The 14,939-nt window shown below is 54.4% G+C and overlaps 5 protein-coding genes across 5 annotated transcripts; 1 reads left to right on the top strand and 4 right to left on the bottom strand.

Annotated features, from left to right (window-relative positions):
* Positions 1 to 495: 495 nt before the first annotated feature.
* On the bottom strand, positions 496 to 2,644 carry EsH8_I_001111 (FAD binding domain-containing protein; the record flags this gene model as incomplete). The annotated part of the gene is made up of 4 exons (XM_083268524.1): positions 496 to 715; positions 780 to 2,003; positions 2,066 to 2,508; positions 2,600 to 2,644. The coding sequence occupies 4 exons, from the start codon at positions 2,642 to 2,644 to the stop codon at positions 496 to 498; spliced, it is 1,932 nt and encodes a 643-aa protein (XP_083118962.1).
* Positions 2,645 to 4,043: 1,399 nt separating this feature from the next.
* Positions 4,044 to 5,026, bottom strand: EsH8_I_001110 (succinate dehydrogenase iron-sulfur protein subunit SDH2; the record flags this gene model as incomplete). The annotated part of the gene is made up of 3 exons (XM_083268523.1): positions 4,044 to 4,364; positions 4,422 to 4,573; positions 4,666 to 5,026. 3 exons carry the CDS (start codon positions 5,024 to 5,026, stop codon positions 4,044 to 4,046), a joined length of 834 nt encoding a protein of 277 aa, XP_083118961.1.
* An 883-nt stretch (positions 5,027 to 5,909) lies between these two features.
* EsH8_I_001109 (type 2C protein phosphatase PTC7) lies at positions 5,910 to 7,209 on the top strand (the record flags this gene model as incomplete). Its single annotated transcript, XM_083268522.1, has 2 exons — positions 5,910 to 5,979; positions 6,035 to 7,209. The coding sequence occupies 2 exons, from the start codon at positions 5,910 to 5,912 to the stop codon at positions 7,207 to 7,209; spliced, it is 1,245 nt and encodes a 414-aa protein (XP_083118960.1).
* Positions 7,210 to 8,453: 1,244 nt separating this feature from the next.
* On the bottom strand, positions 8,454 to 9,187 carry EsH8_I_001108 (GPI anchored serine-threonine rich family protein; the record flags this gene model as incomplete). Its single annotated transcript, XM_083268521.1, has 3 exons — positions 8,454 to 8,575; positions 8,628 to 8,936; positions 8,995 to 9,187. 3 exons carry the CDS (start codon positions 9,185 to 9,187, stop codon positions 8,454 to 8,456), a joined length of 624 nt encoding a protein of 207 aa, XP_083118959.1.
* Positions 9,188 to 12,930: 3,743 nt separating this feature from the next.
* EsH8_I_001107 (protein-histidine N-methyltransferase) lies at positions 12,931 to 14,101 on the bottom strand (the record flags this gene model as incomplete). Its single annotated transcript, XM_083268520.1, has 2 exons — positions 12,931 to 13,569; positions 13,625 to 14,101. 2 exons carry the CDS (start codon positions 14,099 to 14,101, stop codon positions 12,931 to 12,933), a joined length of 1,116 nt encoding a protein of 371 aa, XP_083118958.1.
* Between the last annotated feature and the right edge of the window lie 838 nt (positions 14,102 to 14,939).

Here is a 14,939-nt window from a genome sequence, read left to right as displayed (position 1 = left end):
CAGCCCAGTATGGGGCTACCCCACGTTTCTCTGTAGCGGCGAGCGATCTAGCGTCAGCGTCAATACGAATATTTTGGCTTTGCTCCATCGTAGTGATATCATCTGCCGCAACGATTATCTATACACACGCCGGCCCTTGACGTCTAATCCACGGCGTGATTGAATGAAACATGGATCAAGGTGTACGACTAGGTCAATCCAGCAGAGTAGTCTTTGAACAAAATGAATTTCTCCTCCTACTTTACACGTTTTTAACTCCAGAGCCAAAGCCCAAAAGCCTGCGGTGTACACGGCCTGCCCCGACGGCCAAAATCCCAGGGCAGGCAGCTATATCCTGCACGTGGCTCACCCACGATCATTAACTAAATTGTTGTCGTGGTATTATGACTGCCTCGATATGCCCTTTCGCCACTCTTCTTCCTCTTCCTCTTCTTCTTCTTCGTCTCCTCAGTCCCAGTTCCCTACCAACACCCGACACCAGTCTATCGTAACACTTTAGTACACACGCTTGAAGGGAGGAACGGCCTTGCACTCGTTCTCATCCAGGGTGTTGGCAATGACGCCACGGTAACCCAGGTCGACCTTGCCATGGGGCTGCTTCTGGAATGAAAGAGTGTGCTTCATCCAGTTGGTGTCGTCACGGTCAGGGAAATCCTCGCGGGCGTGGGCACCACGGGACTCCTTGCGAGCGGCGGCGGAAGTGGCGGTTTGGGAACTATTGTTTGAGATTAGCGTCTTCATGTAACAAAAAGCCATGATTAACATCAAGAAAAACTTACGCGCAAGTCAAAAGGTTGCGGAGCTCAAGGGTCTCAACGAGGTCGGAGTTCCAGATCATGCTCTTGTCCTTGATGGAGACGTCGGGGAACTGAGCGTCGATCTCAGTCATCTTGCGAACACCCTCGTCGAGAGACTCCTGTGTTCTGAAAACGCTGACCTCAGTCTGCATAGCCTTCTGCATAGACAAGCGAACATCGGCGGTGGTCCTGGTGCCCTCGCGCGTGCGAACGTTGTCCAAAACCTCAATAGCCTCAGCACCAGCGTCAGCCTCGATGGGCTTGTGCTTGGTGCCAGGGGTGAAGTTGTCGCGGATGGTGTGAGAGACGGCACGACCGAAGACAACCAAGTCAAGAAGGGAGTTGGCACCGAGACGGTTGGCACCGTGGACAGAGACACAGGCGGCCTCACCGCAGGCGAACAGACCAGGAACGACCTTGTCGTTGCCCTTCTCGTCAACGGTGATAACCTCACCAGTGTATCTTGTGGGAATACCACCCATGTTGTAGTGGACAGTAGGCAGGACAGGAATAGGCTGGGTGCGGACGTCGACACCGGCGAAAATACCGGCGGTCTCAGAGATACCGGGCAGGCGCTCGTGGAGGACCTCGGCGGGCAAATGGCTGAGCTGCAGGAAAATGTGGTCCTTGTCGTCACCAACACCACGACCGTCACGAATCTCCATTGTCATAGATCGGGAAACGACGTCACGAGAGGCAAGATCCTTGGCGGTAGGGGCGTAACGCTCCATGAAGCGCTCACCCTCGGAGTTAAGGAGGTAACCACCCTCACCACGAGCACCCTCAGTGATCAAGCAGCCAGCGCCGTAGATACCGGTAGGGTGGAACTGGACGAACTCGAGATCCTGGTTGGGGAGACCGGCACGGGCAACCATGGCCATACCATCACCAGTGCAGGTGTGAGCAGACGTGCAGCTGAAGTAGGCGCGGCCGTAACCGCCAGTGGCCAGAACGGTGTGGTTAGCGAGGAAACGGTGCAGAGTGCCATCCTCCTGGTTGTAGGCAACGACGCCGCGGCACTCGCCATCTTGCATGATCAGGTCAAGGGCGAAAAACTCGATGAAGTAGTTGGTGTTGTGGCGGAGAGACTGGCCGTAGAGAGTGTGGAGAAGGGCGTGGCCGGTACGGTCCTCAGCAGCGCAGCAACGGTAGGCCTGTCCTCCCTTGCCAAACTTCTGAGATTGACCACCGAAGGCGCGCTGGTAGCTACGAGAAAATGTATATCAGCAGGCTGCGTAGCATTATTAAGCGGTTAGGCCAGAACTCACATCTTGCCGTCCTCAGTTCTGGAGAAGGGGCAGCCGTAGTTCTCGAGCTCGACAATTGAGGCGGGCGCCTCACGGGTCATGTAGTGAATAGCATCCTGGTCACCGAGCCAATCCGAGCCCTTGACGGTATCGTACATGTGCCATCTCCAGTCGTCCTCGTGCATGTTTCCGAGGGCAGCGTTGATACCACCCTGAGCGGCGACAGTGTGACTTCTGGTGGGGAAAAGCTTCGAAATACAGGCGGTGTTGAAACCGGCCTCCGCAAGACCGAAGGCGGCACGGAGACCAGCGCCACCAGCACCGACGACGATGGCATCGTACTCGTGGTCAATAACGGGGTACTTGCTGGAAAGGTAGGGCGAAGCTTCCTTCGCGCGAAGAGGCTGGTTTGCCCAGACCCGCGCCGCAGATCTGGTCGTGGAGAATGCGCGCGCCTGCGAGAACTAAACTTCAGTTAGCAGTGCCCTTCATCACAGTCGGCCTGATATAGTCGCGGGGGGAGAATTCGGAGCAAAGGAACACGGAACAACGTACAGCAGGCTTGGCGGCAAACCTCCTCAACGCCATTGATGAGGCCATGGTTGATGTATACACTATTCCACAGTATCAGTATGGGTATTCGTGGTTTTCGTGTGTGGCTGGTCGAGTTGGGAGAAGCAAGGGAAGACGGTGGTGGCCGAGGATGTTGAGCTCAAAGTCGCTCGCCTGTGATGGGTGGATGGATCGGTAACTGACCGTTATCGGAAGATGGAGATCAGGCCTGAAACTAATGGGTTAGCAAGAGAGCACCAAAGTCACCAAAGCTTCAGAATACTTGCCGTCGATTTGAATTGGTCTCCAAAACGAGGTGCTATCTCTAGGTGATGGGTAGGCCTACAACCGGTGTATGGAGAAAAGTACGGATAGAACCACGGCAAACCTCGCACACGTCTTCCGCAATAAGTCAGCTCGGCACCTCGGGTAATCACACTGCCAATGATTGGTCGGTTTGATCGTGGCTTGTGTCTGAGCGCCACACCTCCAGAAAAGCCACAAGTGGTTTCTGGGGCAGAGTTCACATGCAAAGTCCCGTCAAATTCCGAGATCGATTCCGGGGTATCATCAGTGCGACCGGATGAAAGCTTAGCCTTCAATGATTATCAGTTGAAACGTGCAGGCTTCTCTGTGGGATGAAAAGCAAGCAATGATAGCAACCGAATTGCTTTGAATTTCACTCAATTGACCGACGTCTTTCTTCACATTTTTTTCAATTGGTAAATTTCCAAGTTGCTCAGTTCGGTGGTGTTCACCCGGTCCCGATTAGCATTGCCGAGGTGCGGGTGGAACTGGGTCTCTTCGTCGATGGAAAGGCACGAGTCCATGACTTCACCACGAGAATCGTCCATCGTCATCCATTCTGGTTCGCCACACCCTTTAGACAAAAATAAGAGTTCAGTCAATGGCCCAAATCTTTAGTCGAGGGACCAAATGTAGTCCATTTTATACCAATTATGGAATCTTCAGCCGTTTAAGTGTTTTCTTGTTGCGTGCATTGCGACTGGCAATTGCCCAAACAATTAGGTAGAGCATGCATTTTAGGGCTACCGCTGTGATGAAGAAATGGAAATAATTTAGGATTACCCTAGGTATCTATAGTGAAGCCGCCGTTCCACAACTAATTCTAACGTGGCAACAATCTTTGTTTTCTCTGCTCCTCGCAGGCCTGTCCTCAATTCGCAGCCCCAGTAGCATTCTGGAGGCACTGCCTGCCACCCACCCATCCCTCACGTCGCTTTGGCACGATTAGACACACGAGGACAATGTCCCGTCAGTAGCTGCGGACTAACGGAAACAAAAGAAAGCCTGAATTCAAAGTCCCCTTTTTAGTGTGTCCAAGGAGTTCAAACTCCAGCCATGCTCATAAAGTACACACTACCTAGTATACAGCCAATATCGCGCCGCCCAAGATTATGACTCCAAACGTAGACACCACCGCTGCTTAGAAGGCCATCTGCTTCTTGATCTCGGCAATAGCCTTGCCAGGGTTGAGACCCTTCGGGCAGGCACGTGTGCAGTTGAGAATCGTGTGGCAACGGTACAAGCTCATCGAGTTGTCGAGGGCAGCCTTGCGCTCCGCCTTCTTCTCGTCACGCGAGTCGGCAAGCCAGCGGTAGGACTGGAGAAGGATGGCCGGTCCAAGGTACTCCTCAGAGTTCCACCAGTAGGAAGGGCACGACGTCGAGCAGCACGCGCACAAAATGCACTCGTACAGACCGCTCAGCTTCTTTCGGTCGGCAACGCTCTGGCGGTATTCCTTGCCCTAAAACAGGGGTTAGTACTAGGTTGCCTCAAGGAAGGGGTGCGCAAGATGGCGTACATCAGGGGCGGGAGTGTTTCTCTGCAGGTAGGGCTTGATAGAACGGTATTGCTTGTAGAACTGAGTCAAGTCGGGCACCAAGTCCTTGACGACGTAGGTGTGAGGCAGAGGGTAGACCTTGACATCCGACGAGTTTTCAGTGGGAATGCGGCCTGACAATTGATGTTAGCATTGCTTCATCAATCACCCTGTCCAAGCGATGCGCAGCCAGAGCCTGGCCGCCATACTGGAGGAGGCCACGTACAAAGGCAAGCCAAAGTGTTCTGGCCGTTGATGTTCATAGCGCAGCTACCGCAGATACCCTCTCTGCAGCTTCGGCGGAAGGTGAGGGTAGGGTCAATCTCGTTCTTAATCCGAATCAAAGCATCGAGCAACATGGGTCCTGTCTTGTTGAGGTCCAAAGTGTACTCCTGCATGCGAGGCTTTTCGGTCGGCGTTTCCGGGTTCCAGCGGTAGATGGTAAACTTCTTCATCTTGGGCTCTCTCGTCGCGGGCTCACGATCGCTAGGGGTGGCCAGGCCACGGCGAGGGACGGTGACGGCAGGGCGGAAAGCGGCCTTGGTGGCCGAGCCCAAGACTCGGGAGGAAGAGCGGAGAGATGCCATTATGGCGGTTGATGTCGAGGTGGGATTGAACAGAGAGATGCAGGCAGCAGAAATGCTTATGGGCACACCAGATGGAATATCAGCGATTCCGAGCGATTGGCGGAGCGCAGTGTGGGAAAGCGGCGGTTCACCGTGATATTATCCTTGGTGGCGTTCAGGTGAAAGTGAAAGGCATCATGGAAGTTTGCTTCAATCCCTCGGTTATTGCGTCGAAGCAGCCGGCGAGGAAATGTGGGTCTTTGGCCAATCATTGTCGAGTGATTTTTAACCACATTTAGCTCGCCGCTTTTGGTTTCACTATCAGACTCCTGCTTCTTACTTTCCCGCAGTATGCAATGTCCTTTTTACCACAAAATTGCATTCCGCTGTATCTACGAAGCTATATCTCTTGCGCTGACTTTAACAGAGAATGAATTGGAATCGAGAATGAAATCACGAGTCAAGCAATGGGAGTGGTTGGGGGTGCTCTTGGTAGCTGGATACCTAAAGCGGCGCATCTATCTCCCTATTTACCTAAGGGAAAAACCGGCTGGCCGGACCTGACTCCCCCGGATTCGTGAAGAGGACTTGAGCAGGTGAAAAATGACTAAGCGGAAATACCCCGGATGTCATCCCTGTGAAATCTGGGGTTGGTCTTTTTCAAATGACATCAAATGGACGGCATTCCTACTACCGGTAGGCGCGACTACCTCTCAGATATTGCCTAGTCCATTGCGTGTGGGTGCGTGTCGAGGAAGCTCTTTCGCTTCTGAAAATCTCAAGTCAGCAGCGTCGCTATGTGGTTTCTTGTCACATTCTAACGAGAATTCGGGACAGTTAACATGCGGACTGCGGAAGCACCGCATCTCCAGGAAACACTACACATCGCTGCACATTGGAAGCAATGGCCGCAACGGTGACCTTCTTGCGCCAGCCTCTGGTTCTCCTCCCTACCTTGAGGCCTCTCTCGCAGGGTATGTCTTCTTCTTCGCATTGGGTCTTCTCAGTCACATGCTGACCGTATCGCAGCCTGCACCAGTCTTCCGAAACACCTTGCTCGGCACCAGCCGACCCCTCCAGTCCGCCCCTCCAAGCGTTACCTCTCAACAACTAGAAGCATGAGCTCCGCCTCGGCAGCAAAGCTCTCTTTCCATGTCGCAGCCTCCTTCACAGCCAAGGATCACCCCTATGATCCATCGACACACATTTTCCACTTCAATCCCTACAATCGCATCCAGCAGACTCGGAACAAGCGATCCCGACCAGACAGCGGCCACGATGCCTTCTTCGTCAGCAGAGTGGGCGACTCGGGCTCAGTAGCCCTCGGGGTTGCTGATGGCGTGGGTGGCTGGGTCGATTCCGGAGTTGACCCTGCGGATTTCTCCCATGGCTTCTGCGACTACATGGCCTCCACAGCTTACGGACACGGCCCGGTCAGAGACGGTCTGACAACACAAGGCACAGGCGACAAAGAATCGCTCCGGGCGCAGGGCTTGATGCAGAAGGGTTATCAGGCAATATGCGAAGACAACACTGTCATTGCCGGAGGAAGCACAGCTTGTGTTGCTGTGGCTTCTTCAGATGGCAACCTCGACGTTGCGAACCTCGGCGACTCTGGTTTCATCCAACTCCGTCTCAACGCCGTACACACCTACTCCGAACCCCAAACACACGCCTTCAACACACCCTACCAACTCTCCATTGTTCCTCCCAGCGTAGCTGCCCGGATGGCAGCATTCGGCGGTGCCAACCTCTGCGACTTCCCCCGCGATGCTGACGTCACCCAGCACAATCTCCGCCACGGCGATATCGTCGTCTTTGCCACGGATGGCGTCTGGGATAACCTCTTTAATCAGGATATCCTCCGCATCGTTAGCAAAGTCATGACTTCGACCGGCGCATGGCTCATGTCCAAGAATGGCGTCCGCATCGTCGACAACCTCAAGCCCTTTACGAAACCCTCCGATGACGCCATGGAGAGGACGCCGTCCAAGTTCCTTACATTGCAGAGCGTGCTTGCGGCGGAAATCACTTCCGCCGCCAAGTCGGCCAGTCTGAACCGCAAGGTCGACGGCCCTTTCGCCAAGGGCGTGCAAAAGTATTTTCCGCAGGAGAATTGGCATGGCGGCAAGATCGACGACATCTGCGTCGTTGTCCTCATCGCATCTGACGACTCCAAGGCTGCGCTCCGGAGCCGCCTATGAAAACCTGTATCATTATCAGCATGTCTGAGCACCGGGGCGGTTTCTTCGATTTTGAGTTGCGTGTTATCCAATATAGACGTAAAAAAAAGCAGCGCCACCGTCGCATTTCCCAGTGTATTGTATCTTTTGCTTTTCTTTTGTCAGCCCTGTCAAGTGCTTTCCAAGAAGGGCATTGTCGATGTATATAGAGCAAACAAAGCAAGCCACCTTCTCAAACACTCAGTAGCAAGCCGAGCCTTTGCTGCAACAAAGTCTCGGTCTCAGTAATACACAAAAGATTCGAAGGCCTCCGAAGTTTCCACAATGCATTGTCACAGCCACCTCCTCTCTCATATTTGCTCCACTGATTAAACTAACAGGTTTGGCTCATCCGATCGGCAAACCGTCAAACCAGTCGACTTTGTTTTCCTTGTTTTTTTTCTCCTCTTATTCTGTGCCATGTTTTATCCTCTATTCTGTTTTTAACTGGATGGATTTCGCAGATCGCAGGAGGGGCGGTATAGTGTCCCCTTGCTTCTTCCTTTCCCCCCCTCCCCCTCCTCCGGGCAACCGCCCCCTTTTTTGCTCCACGCGCGCCCAGGCATGGTCCATCCCCACGTGGAATCCTCCGCCTAAGACTTACTTGCTGGGTCGAAACTTCTTTATTTTCTGGGGAAATCCGCAAAATGCATCAAGGGAGGCGGGGAGGCGTCGAGAGACCCTTGATTTACATATTCGGACGAACGAACGACGGATTCGGGATTCCCGTTTGCTCCTTTGACGAACCCTGGCCCGTGCCGGCAGGCGCCCCGGACTGCATGTTCGCGCCCGCCCGTACGGTCGCATGTCGAGCGGGACAGGGCACGCAGCCGACAAGTGTCATGTCACTGTGGACAAACGGCCAAGGCATGCATGCGACCTGATCAGGCAACAAAATAACGCGGGGTTGGGTGTTTTCATGTTGCACATTGGACATGCCAAGTAGTCACGGAGGGTGTAGTAGGGTTGAAGATGTTGATTGGTAGAGGCAGCAATGCATTGATTTGCTGATTGATTGTGTGTACAAGCCTTGACGAATTAGATACACGTAAGACACACGCCGTTTTCTTTCGTCTGCTTCTGTGAGAGCGTTGTGCTACTCAGCCATCCTACGTTCCAAAGCAACGCCTCGTCCCTGATCATTCTTGGATCGCATTACTCTATTATAAACCCTTGTTCGCATCATATACTAGTCAACTGACTCAACACAACCTTCTAATCCCCGCTTACTGGAAGTAGAGCATAGCAGCGATGGTGAGGCCGATAAGGGCAATGGGGGAACCAATGCGGCCAGCCTCACCGGGGACAGTGGTGGTAGAAGTGGTGGAACCGGTAGTAGAGCTGGTGCCTGTTGATTTGTCAGTAAAGCGTCTTCGTTGCATCGTGGCAGAGCTACGTACGGGTGCTGGCACGGGTGCTAGTAGAGACGGTGGAGGCAACGGTGGTGGAGTTAGCAGCAGAGGTGACAGCGCTGGTCTCAGCAGACGAAGAGACGGAGGCGGAAGAAGTGATAGTCGAGATGACGGTGGTGGACACGGCGCTAGAGACGGCAGTCGTGGAGACGGACGCAGAAGCGGTGACAGAGGTGACCAGGTTGAACTGTCCGCTGTAGTTGGGGGTGCCGGAGCTGTCGGTGATCTCAATGGCGTACTGGTCGGTGGGCAGGGTGGTAGAGGGGGTCCAGGTGAAGGAAGTGCCAGTCTGGCCAGCTGTGATAAAGGTCAGCGGAAAGATCTCGTAGCTTAATGAGTGGGCGGGTCAACATACAAGCAATGACACTGACGGTCTTCAGGTCGGTGCTGGGGCCGTTCTTCAGGTTGAGGGTGACGGGGCCCTGGGCATCAGACCAGGTGATCTCGAAAGGTTGACCGGCCTGGATGTTGAAGTCGCTGTTGGTAAGCTGGACAGCCTGAGCGAGAGCGGCGAAGCCAGCGACGAGGACGGAGGTGAAGCTCTTCATTGTGACGGTTTCGAGGGTGTCTTTTTTTCTTCGAAAATTAAGTAGTGAAAGAGTGTAGGGTTATTAGGTACTGTAATCTTGTATAAAAAAAAAAAAGTTGTCAACAACGAATGTCGGGAAGCTCGTGAGGAGACAAGAGAGAGAAACAGGCACCGGCGAGGGAGGGGGGGAGGGAGTAGAAAAAGGCTTCCCCGTCTCGCCGGCGCGAAATTAGGCGAAGCACAATCAGGGGTAGAGCATGAAAGGAAGGGGGGTGCGGGTTGGTGGAGGCATGCGACTTACATCAGTACCTAGCGTGCTATAGCAGACGGAGCTTTTGCTATAATTACTCGAATGCAAGCTGGGGGGGGTGTGGGTGGTGAGGAAGAACCAGCAAGGCAGTACCAACAAAAGAGACCACTACGGTAATTTGGATTCTGGGGTACGATGGAGTGGGTGGTGGTGCGTCTGTGTTGAGGTGGCGGACGTAGTCGAGTATTGGGGTGCGGTGCCTAAACGATGTTGTTTGGATACGATGGAATGTTGGATCATGAAAAAGGAAAAGAAGTGCACACTTGAACTTAATACAATACAGAAGGTATATACATGACGAAGCACGATGGAGGGAGCCTTCCATTTCCGCCAACTTTGCAATGGCGCAATCACAACAAGTCCCCAACGCAGCAACGCAACAGCAACCGCGCACCTTCTTCGTGTCTCCAAGGAGGCCGCGGGCGAGCATCACGGCTCCCGCTGGCGCGAGCTACGAGTCACAGTCGGCGCCGTTCCATTCGTCGCAAATGAGGGAAGTAACAACGGCCTGGACGGAACCTTCCCACTTTTTCCCAGCAGCCCCGGCAACAGGGGTGGCACTAGTGTCGAAACGGAACTAGTGCGAGAAAAACTCTGGTAGGGTACCCCTGTCACAGAGAGGAACTTGGCGAACGCCAGGGAGGGAGGGCACCAGGCGGCTTCAGGAATCCTGTCGTTTTCTTTCCTCCCCAATTCCTTGTTCCGTCCACCCCTCATAGGCCATGGCCCATCGAGTGCGACAAGATCGCAAGCTGAGCTGTTGGAGGCGCCACCTGGGCCTCACCATTTGCGCGCCGTTGCCCGATATGCTTAGCCTACTCAGCCAATGTTGGAGACCAAGTCTCCCAGGTTGGATGGACGCCTTTGCTTCCAGGTAAGCATTCAGAGCATTGCCTTTCCCAACGCTACTAGTGGATGGCCTTCATCCCCCGGTGTCGCCCGAGGCCCCCTATTGAAACCCTTCCACGAGCCTGAACGATTAACGGTTGACGCTGAACGGTGAATGGTGGTGTGCCCTTCCACATCGCCATCGCCGTCCAACGATTCAAACATTGCGCCTGGCAATGGTACAATCCTCCACGTCTCACTCCACTGCAAGTAACATCCGCTGGAACCCGCTGGAACGGGATGCCCCAAGACCCTCGGCTGCCCTGCTTTGCGCCAATCCCTGCCTCTCTCGCTCATGTTCTTCCTAACCCGCTTTGCTCGTTCTCGCCCGACAGTGGGAGGTTCCTGTCGATCTGGGTCTTTTGAGGCGCAGCAAGGGAGGCACAGAGAGACCACTCCAAAACGAGCAAGGAAAATCTCACTCGCTGTGACGGCATCGCCCCCGAAGACCGTCGCATTGGACAATAACAAAAAAAAGCACATTTTTTGCCCCATGGGAATGCGCGAGTGTTGCTGCCGCTGCCGCCCTGCTCTGCCTGCAGCAGTAACTGACAGCGTCCATCCCTCCACCCTCCTTTCCGTCTCGTGTTCGATCGCTCGAGGCCAAAACTCTACTTGCCGCGGACCAGTTACGAACCGCCTGCGGTCCGATCATCGATGCAGGATGACCATGACAGCTCGAGACTCCCCCACCACATTATTGGAAGATGACGACGCCCGACGAATACTGAGTCTCCTCAAGTGGAATCTGTATTTCAGCGTCTTTACTGATATGTGCTGGGGCCCTGAGCGGCCGTCGTCAGCCTTCCGTGCCCGGCGCAAGACGTTTGTTTCGTTGGGGGGGCGCTGGCATGATGCATGAGACAGCAGGTCAGCTGCTGATACGAACACACAAAGTTCCTTTTATTTTCTTCACCAAGGCAATATCGATTCAATGCATGTGCTGACGCTGCTGTGATCTCGTACCCGTTTAACTACGATGGCCAGACGCACATCCTTCTGAAATAGGGTATCGCCATATCGATCATGACAGTAACAACAGGCTGCGGCCTTTCCGCATCACCTGATGAGGATCTACCGAGGCGCGCTGGGGGCAGAAGATTTACTCTCGCCGTCACCCGCCTGATCCGTGCCGTACATTCCATCCCGCCCCTCTCTCGCTCGCCTAGGGTATCGTGGTACATGCGCACGCTGCACAATTCAGTGTGCCATGTCCGTACCGTACCTCGCTGGGCCTTACATAGTACCATCACGTCACGCAACCACGGCAATCTCGCTCCAATTCGGCGAACGGGGGTGCCTTCATAATGTGTTCAATGAGATGCAACGACGTCGGGTCGCTCAATTGCATTTTCATCAACTGCAATTTCCATGTACTATCGCACCCAGCCGGTGGCCCGCTACGGGGGCCGTTATTGGCCAAATCTCTCCAGAACGCGCTATTTCACGGCTTGCACGGTACCTGCATTATGTGTCGTGGTCCTTGCCCTGTGCGCTATTGCCTGATCTAACATCACCTGGCGGGCCCAGAGTCCATTGGGCCCTTGACCCTGCACATGCACAGGCACTCCAGAAGAAGATCCGGTGAGCATCCACCTGAAGGGCTCCGCGGCCGACGACGGGAAAGCCAGCAGCATCGGCAGGGTATCGCTGGGCTTGACTGTCGTCCGAATGCTTCCAAGAATCCATCAATTTCGAGGCTGTTTACGATGATATGCAATTCGTCAGAAGCTTCGGAACAAATCTTCAGATTCAGCAACTCGGCTCCAGTGGTCAACATCTTGGCACCTTTGAGTTTCAAGCTGAGGTCGCCGTCTCCGTGACAGGCTTGGCCCTCCGTGCTTTCCCTCAGACCTGACGCTCCTTTCGACCAGCCGCGCGATCGATGTCGGCTCGTGGCAAATCGCTCTTTGCCCGAGAGGACAAAGCCTGCTAGCCCCAACATGAGTTTCAATCTGACACCCTGCTGGAATGGATGTGCGCCGAAAATGGTACACTGCTTGTATTGGGTGATGTAAAGGGCCGCGGTCCAATGGCGGTGGCGGGAATGTCGGCGCTGGACAACTGTCGATGTTGTTCCGTGTCGCATCACCCAGTGGACAAGACAGAAAACCCCAGCCTGATGCCTATTCTGCAACGCTACAGCCGCACCCATCAGGCAGGGCAAAGACGTCTCACGTGTCTAACACCCACGGGTGGTGGGCTTGGGTCAAATCGTCGATCTATCCAAACCAAAACTCGCAAGACATTATGTCTGGTTCGAATTTCAGGGCATACGTACATGGCATGCTCGGTGCCTCCCACTCCTGCAACTGTTACAGATCACCGTGCCACCGAGGACCCTTACCAAGAGCTAGCACATCGTTCGGGAGAGGTTCCGTGTCTCGCCCTGGAATGCTCTATGGCTTGGCCGGCATGGCTCGACTCGCCCAAGCATGCGCCGTTGCGCCAAGACATCCGTCCCGGAAGGCGTGGGATAGGGATCAGGCATGACGGCACCGACGTGGCGGTGGCGAGGTCATTAACAGAAATATCATCAACGGTTTGGTCTGGAACGAATTATATTAACGGGAACTCAGTGTGCAGTGGACGACTCCCCGCCGAACACCCTCCGTCTCCTCCCTAACCTGTGTCACCGTTGCGCCTTTTCCTCTAGCCCTGTCGACAAAGTCATCAAGTGAACCTCCAACTCCAAAGTAGAGTCTCTTGGCGCCAACCAGCGCCTGCGACTGGCAGTCATTGCGCTCGCTCTGCTCCCTGCTAAGGATGGCAAAAATCATCTCATTGAAAGCTTCCAGGGCGAACGGCGAGTATATGGTCTCGGCCCCAATAAGCAGGGTGTCAAAAGTGTCGGCCTTGTCCAGCTTGGACTGAGTCTCGTACAAGAGATCGACCAGCTCCACCGACCAACCGCCAGAAATGAAGTTAAGAGAAATTTGAGAAGACGAAAGGAAGTCCTGGAATTGCCGCAAAACCTCGGGTGTGAGTTCGAGCTCATCTTCCATGGCAAATGCCTCCTGCAAAACTGGGTTATGGTCTTTCCGTTCAAGAGCCCAGGCGAGGATGAAGTTGGGCAGCGTGACCAGCTGCAGGACCGTCGGGTTGTAGTCGGCAAGCGTGAGCAAAAGCGGCGACCTTGGGGCTGTGTCCCTCATAGTCCACTGCAAGAGGGCAAGAGAAGGGAGCGCCGTGCCGCATCCAAGCTGTGTTTTGTTAGTTTCCGTTGCTACCTGAACAAGAGACGCGCCAGTCTCGTACCTCAATCACTCGGAGAGGCCGCTGCTTCAGCAAATCCAAGTACTGGCCACTGGCAAGGACCTTGACGAGGTCCACACTGCTCTCCCAGCTCTTGAAGCCGCCTTCGTAGACGCCCGTCTTAACGTCGTGGCTGCCAAGTCCTTCAGCGTCGGGGCCTTCACTGGCGGCTTCATCCTCGGCCATGAGTTGCACTCGCACGTCCCACAGCTCACGACGCGGGATTTGAGTAATGCTGCCATCATCCAGGGTGACACCCAGTGTGCCGAATGCGACCTTTGAGGGTAGCTTCGAGAGCATCTCCTGCAGGTCGTGGCTGGTAGGCGGTAGCTGGGGCTTGCCGGGGACCGGGAAGGCGCTGGCTGCAGCGGACTGCGGGGTCTCGGGCTCCGGGGCGGGCACGGAGGCCTCGGCGGCCGGGACAGAGTCGTCCTCTATGTCATCGCCGCCGAAGCCGAAGGAGAATGATGAGGACGCCATGAGGTATTCTGGAGTGGGATGTGCCGCGGGGTTGCAGGAATTTTGTACGTACCGAACAAAAGCTAAGTCGAGGGAAGAGACCTATCAAATGTGGGGGCGGGCTCGCACCAAGCTGTGCGAAACGCGATCTCCTATTGGAGGCTCACCGAGTACGATGGAGGGACGAAAGGGTGAAAACTCATGCCATCGAATCTGTACTTCGGAGAGTTATTTCTGCTACATTGAATCAACCGAAATCCTCTCAAGCTTGCACTGGCGGTTTGTACTCGGTTGGCTGTTGACTTCGTTTCAAAGTCCAACATTGCCAACATGTATGCTTGCTTTTGTTTGCCGCTGTAAAAGAAAAAAAATCCCAAAAGTACTTGCATATCAGCACCTCAAAAGCAGTCTAAACTCTTTTGACTCAACATGGCTTTCGTCGCAAACGAGCCAATAACTAACAGCTTCCAAGGGGGGGCGTTCTGCAATGCAGCACCCAGACAAAGATTCTACAGATTCATTGTCTTTCTTCCCAGAGCCGCCTTCCCTCGGCCTTCGGATCTCGTGCTTATGTCTCTGTACATCCCAGGCGCGCTGAATCGGTTGGATGGCGAGGGCGAAGCTGCAGCCTTGATAGGCTGGCGATCGGGAGTGTATTCAGCAGCTGAGCCCATCTCCTCTGGCGCATCTGACTGCGTCTTTCGCGCACACATTACGCCAAAGCCTCAAGCTGGAGAGCGGCCGTTTTGGCGCCACCGTTCAAGCCCTTTTCCGCATGATTCCATGGTTCGGCTGCAGATATCTACCAGGACAGACACACCACCGCGTCTCGAGGCCGGAGGATCTTGTACATGTTGAG

This window comes from Colletotrichum jinshuiense, chromosome 1, assembly GCF_051148585.1.
Source record: "Colletotrichum jinshuiense chromosome 1, complete sequence".
NCBI lineage: Eukaryota > Fungi > Ascomycota > Sordariomycetes > Glomerellales > Glomerellaceae > Colletotrichum > Colletotrichum jinshuiense.
This window is presented reverse-complemented; position numbering and strand designations above follow the sequence as displayed.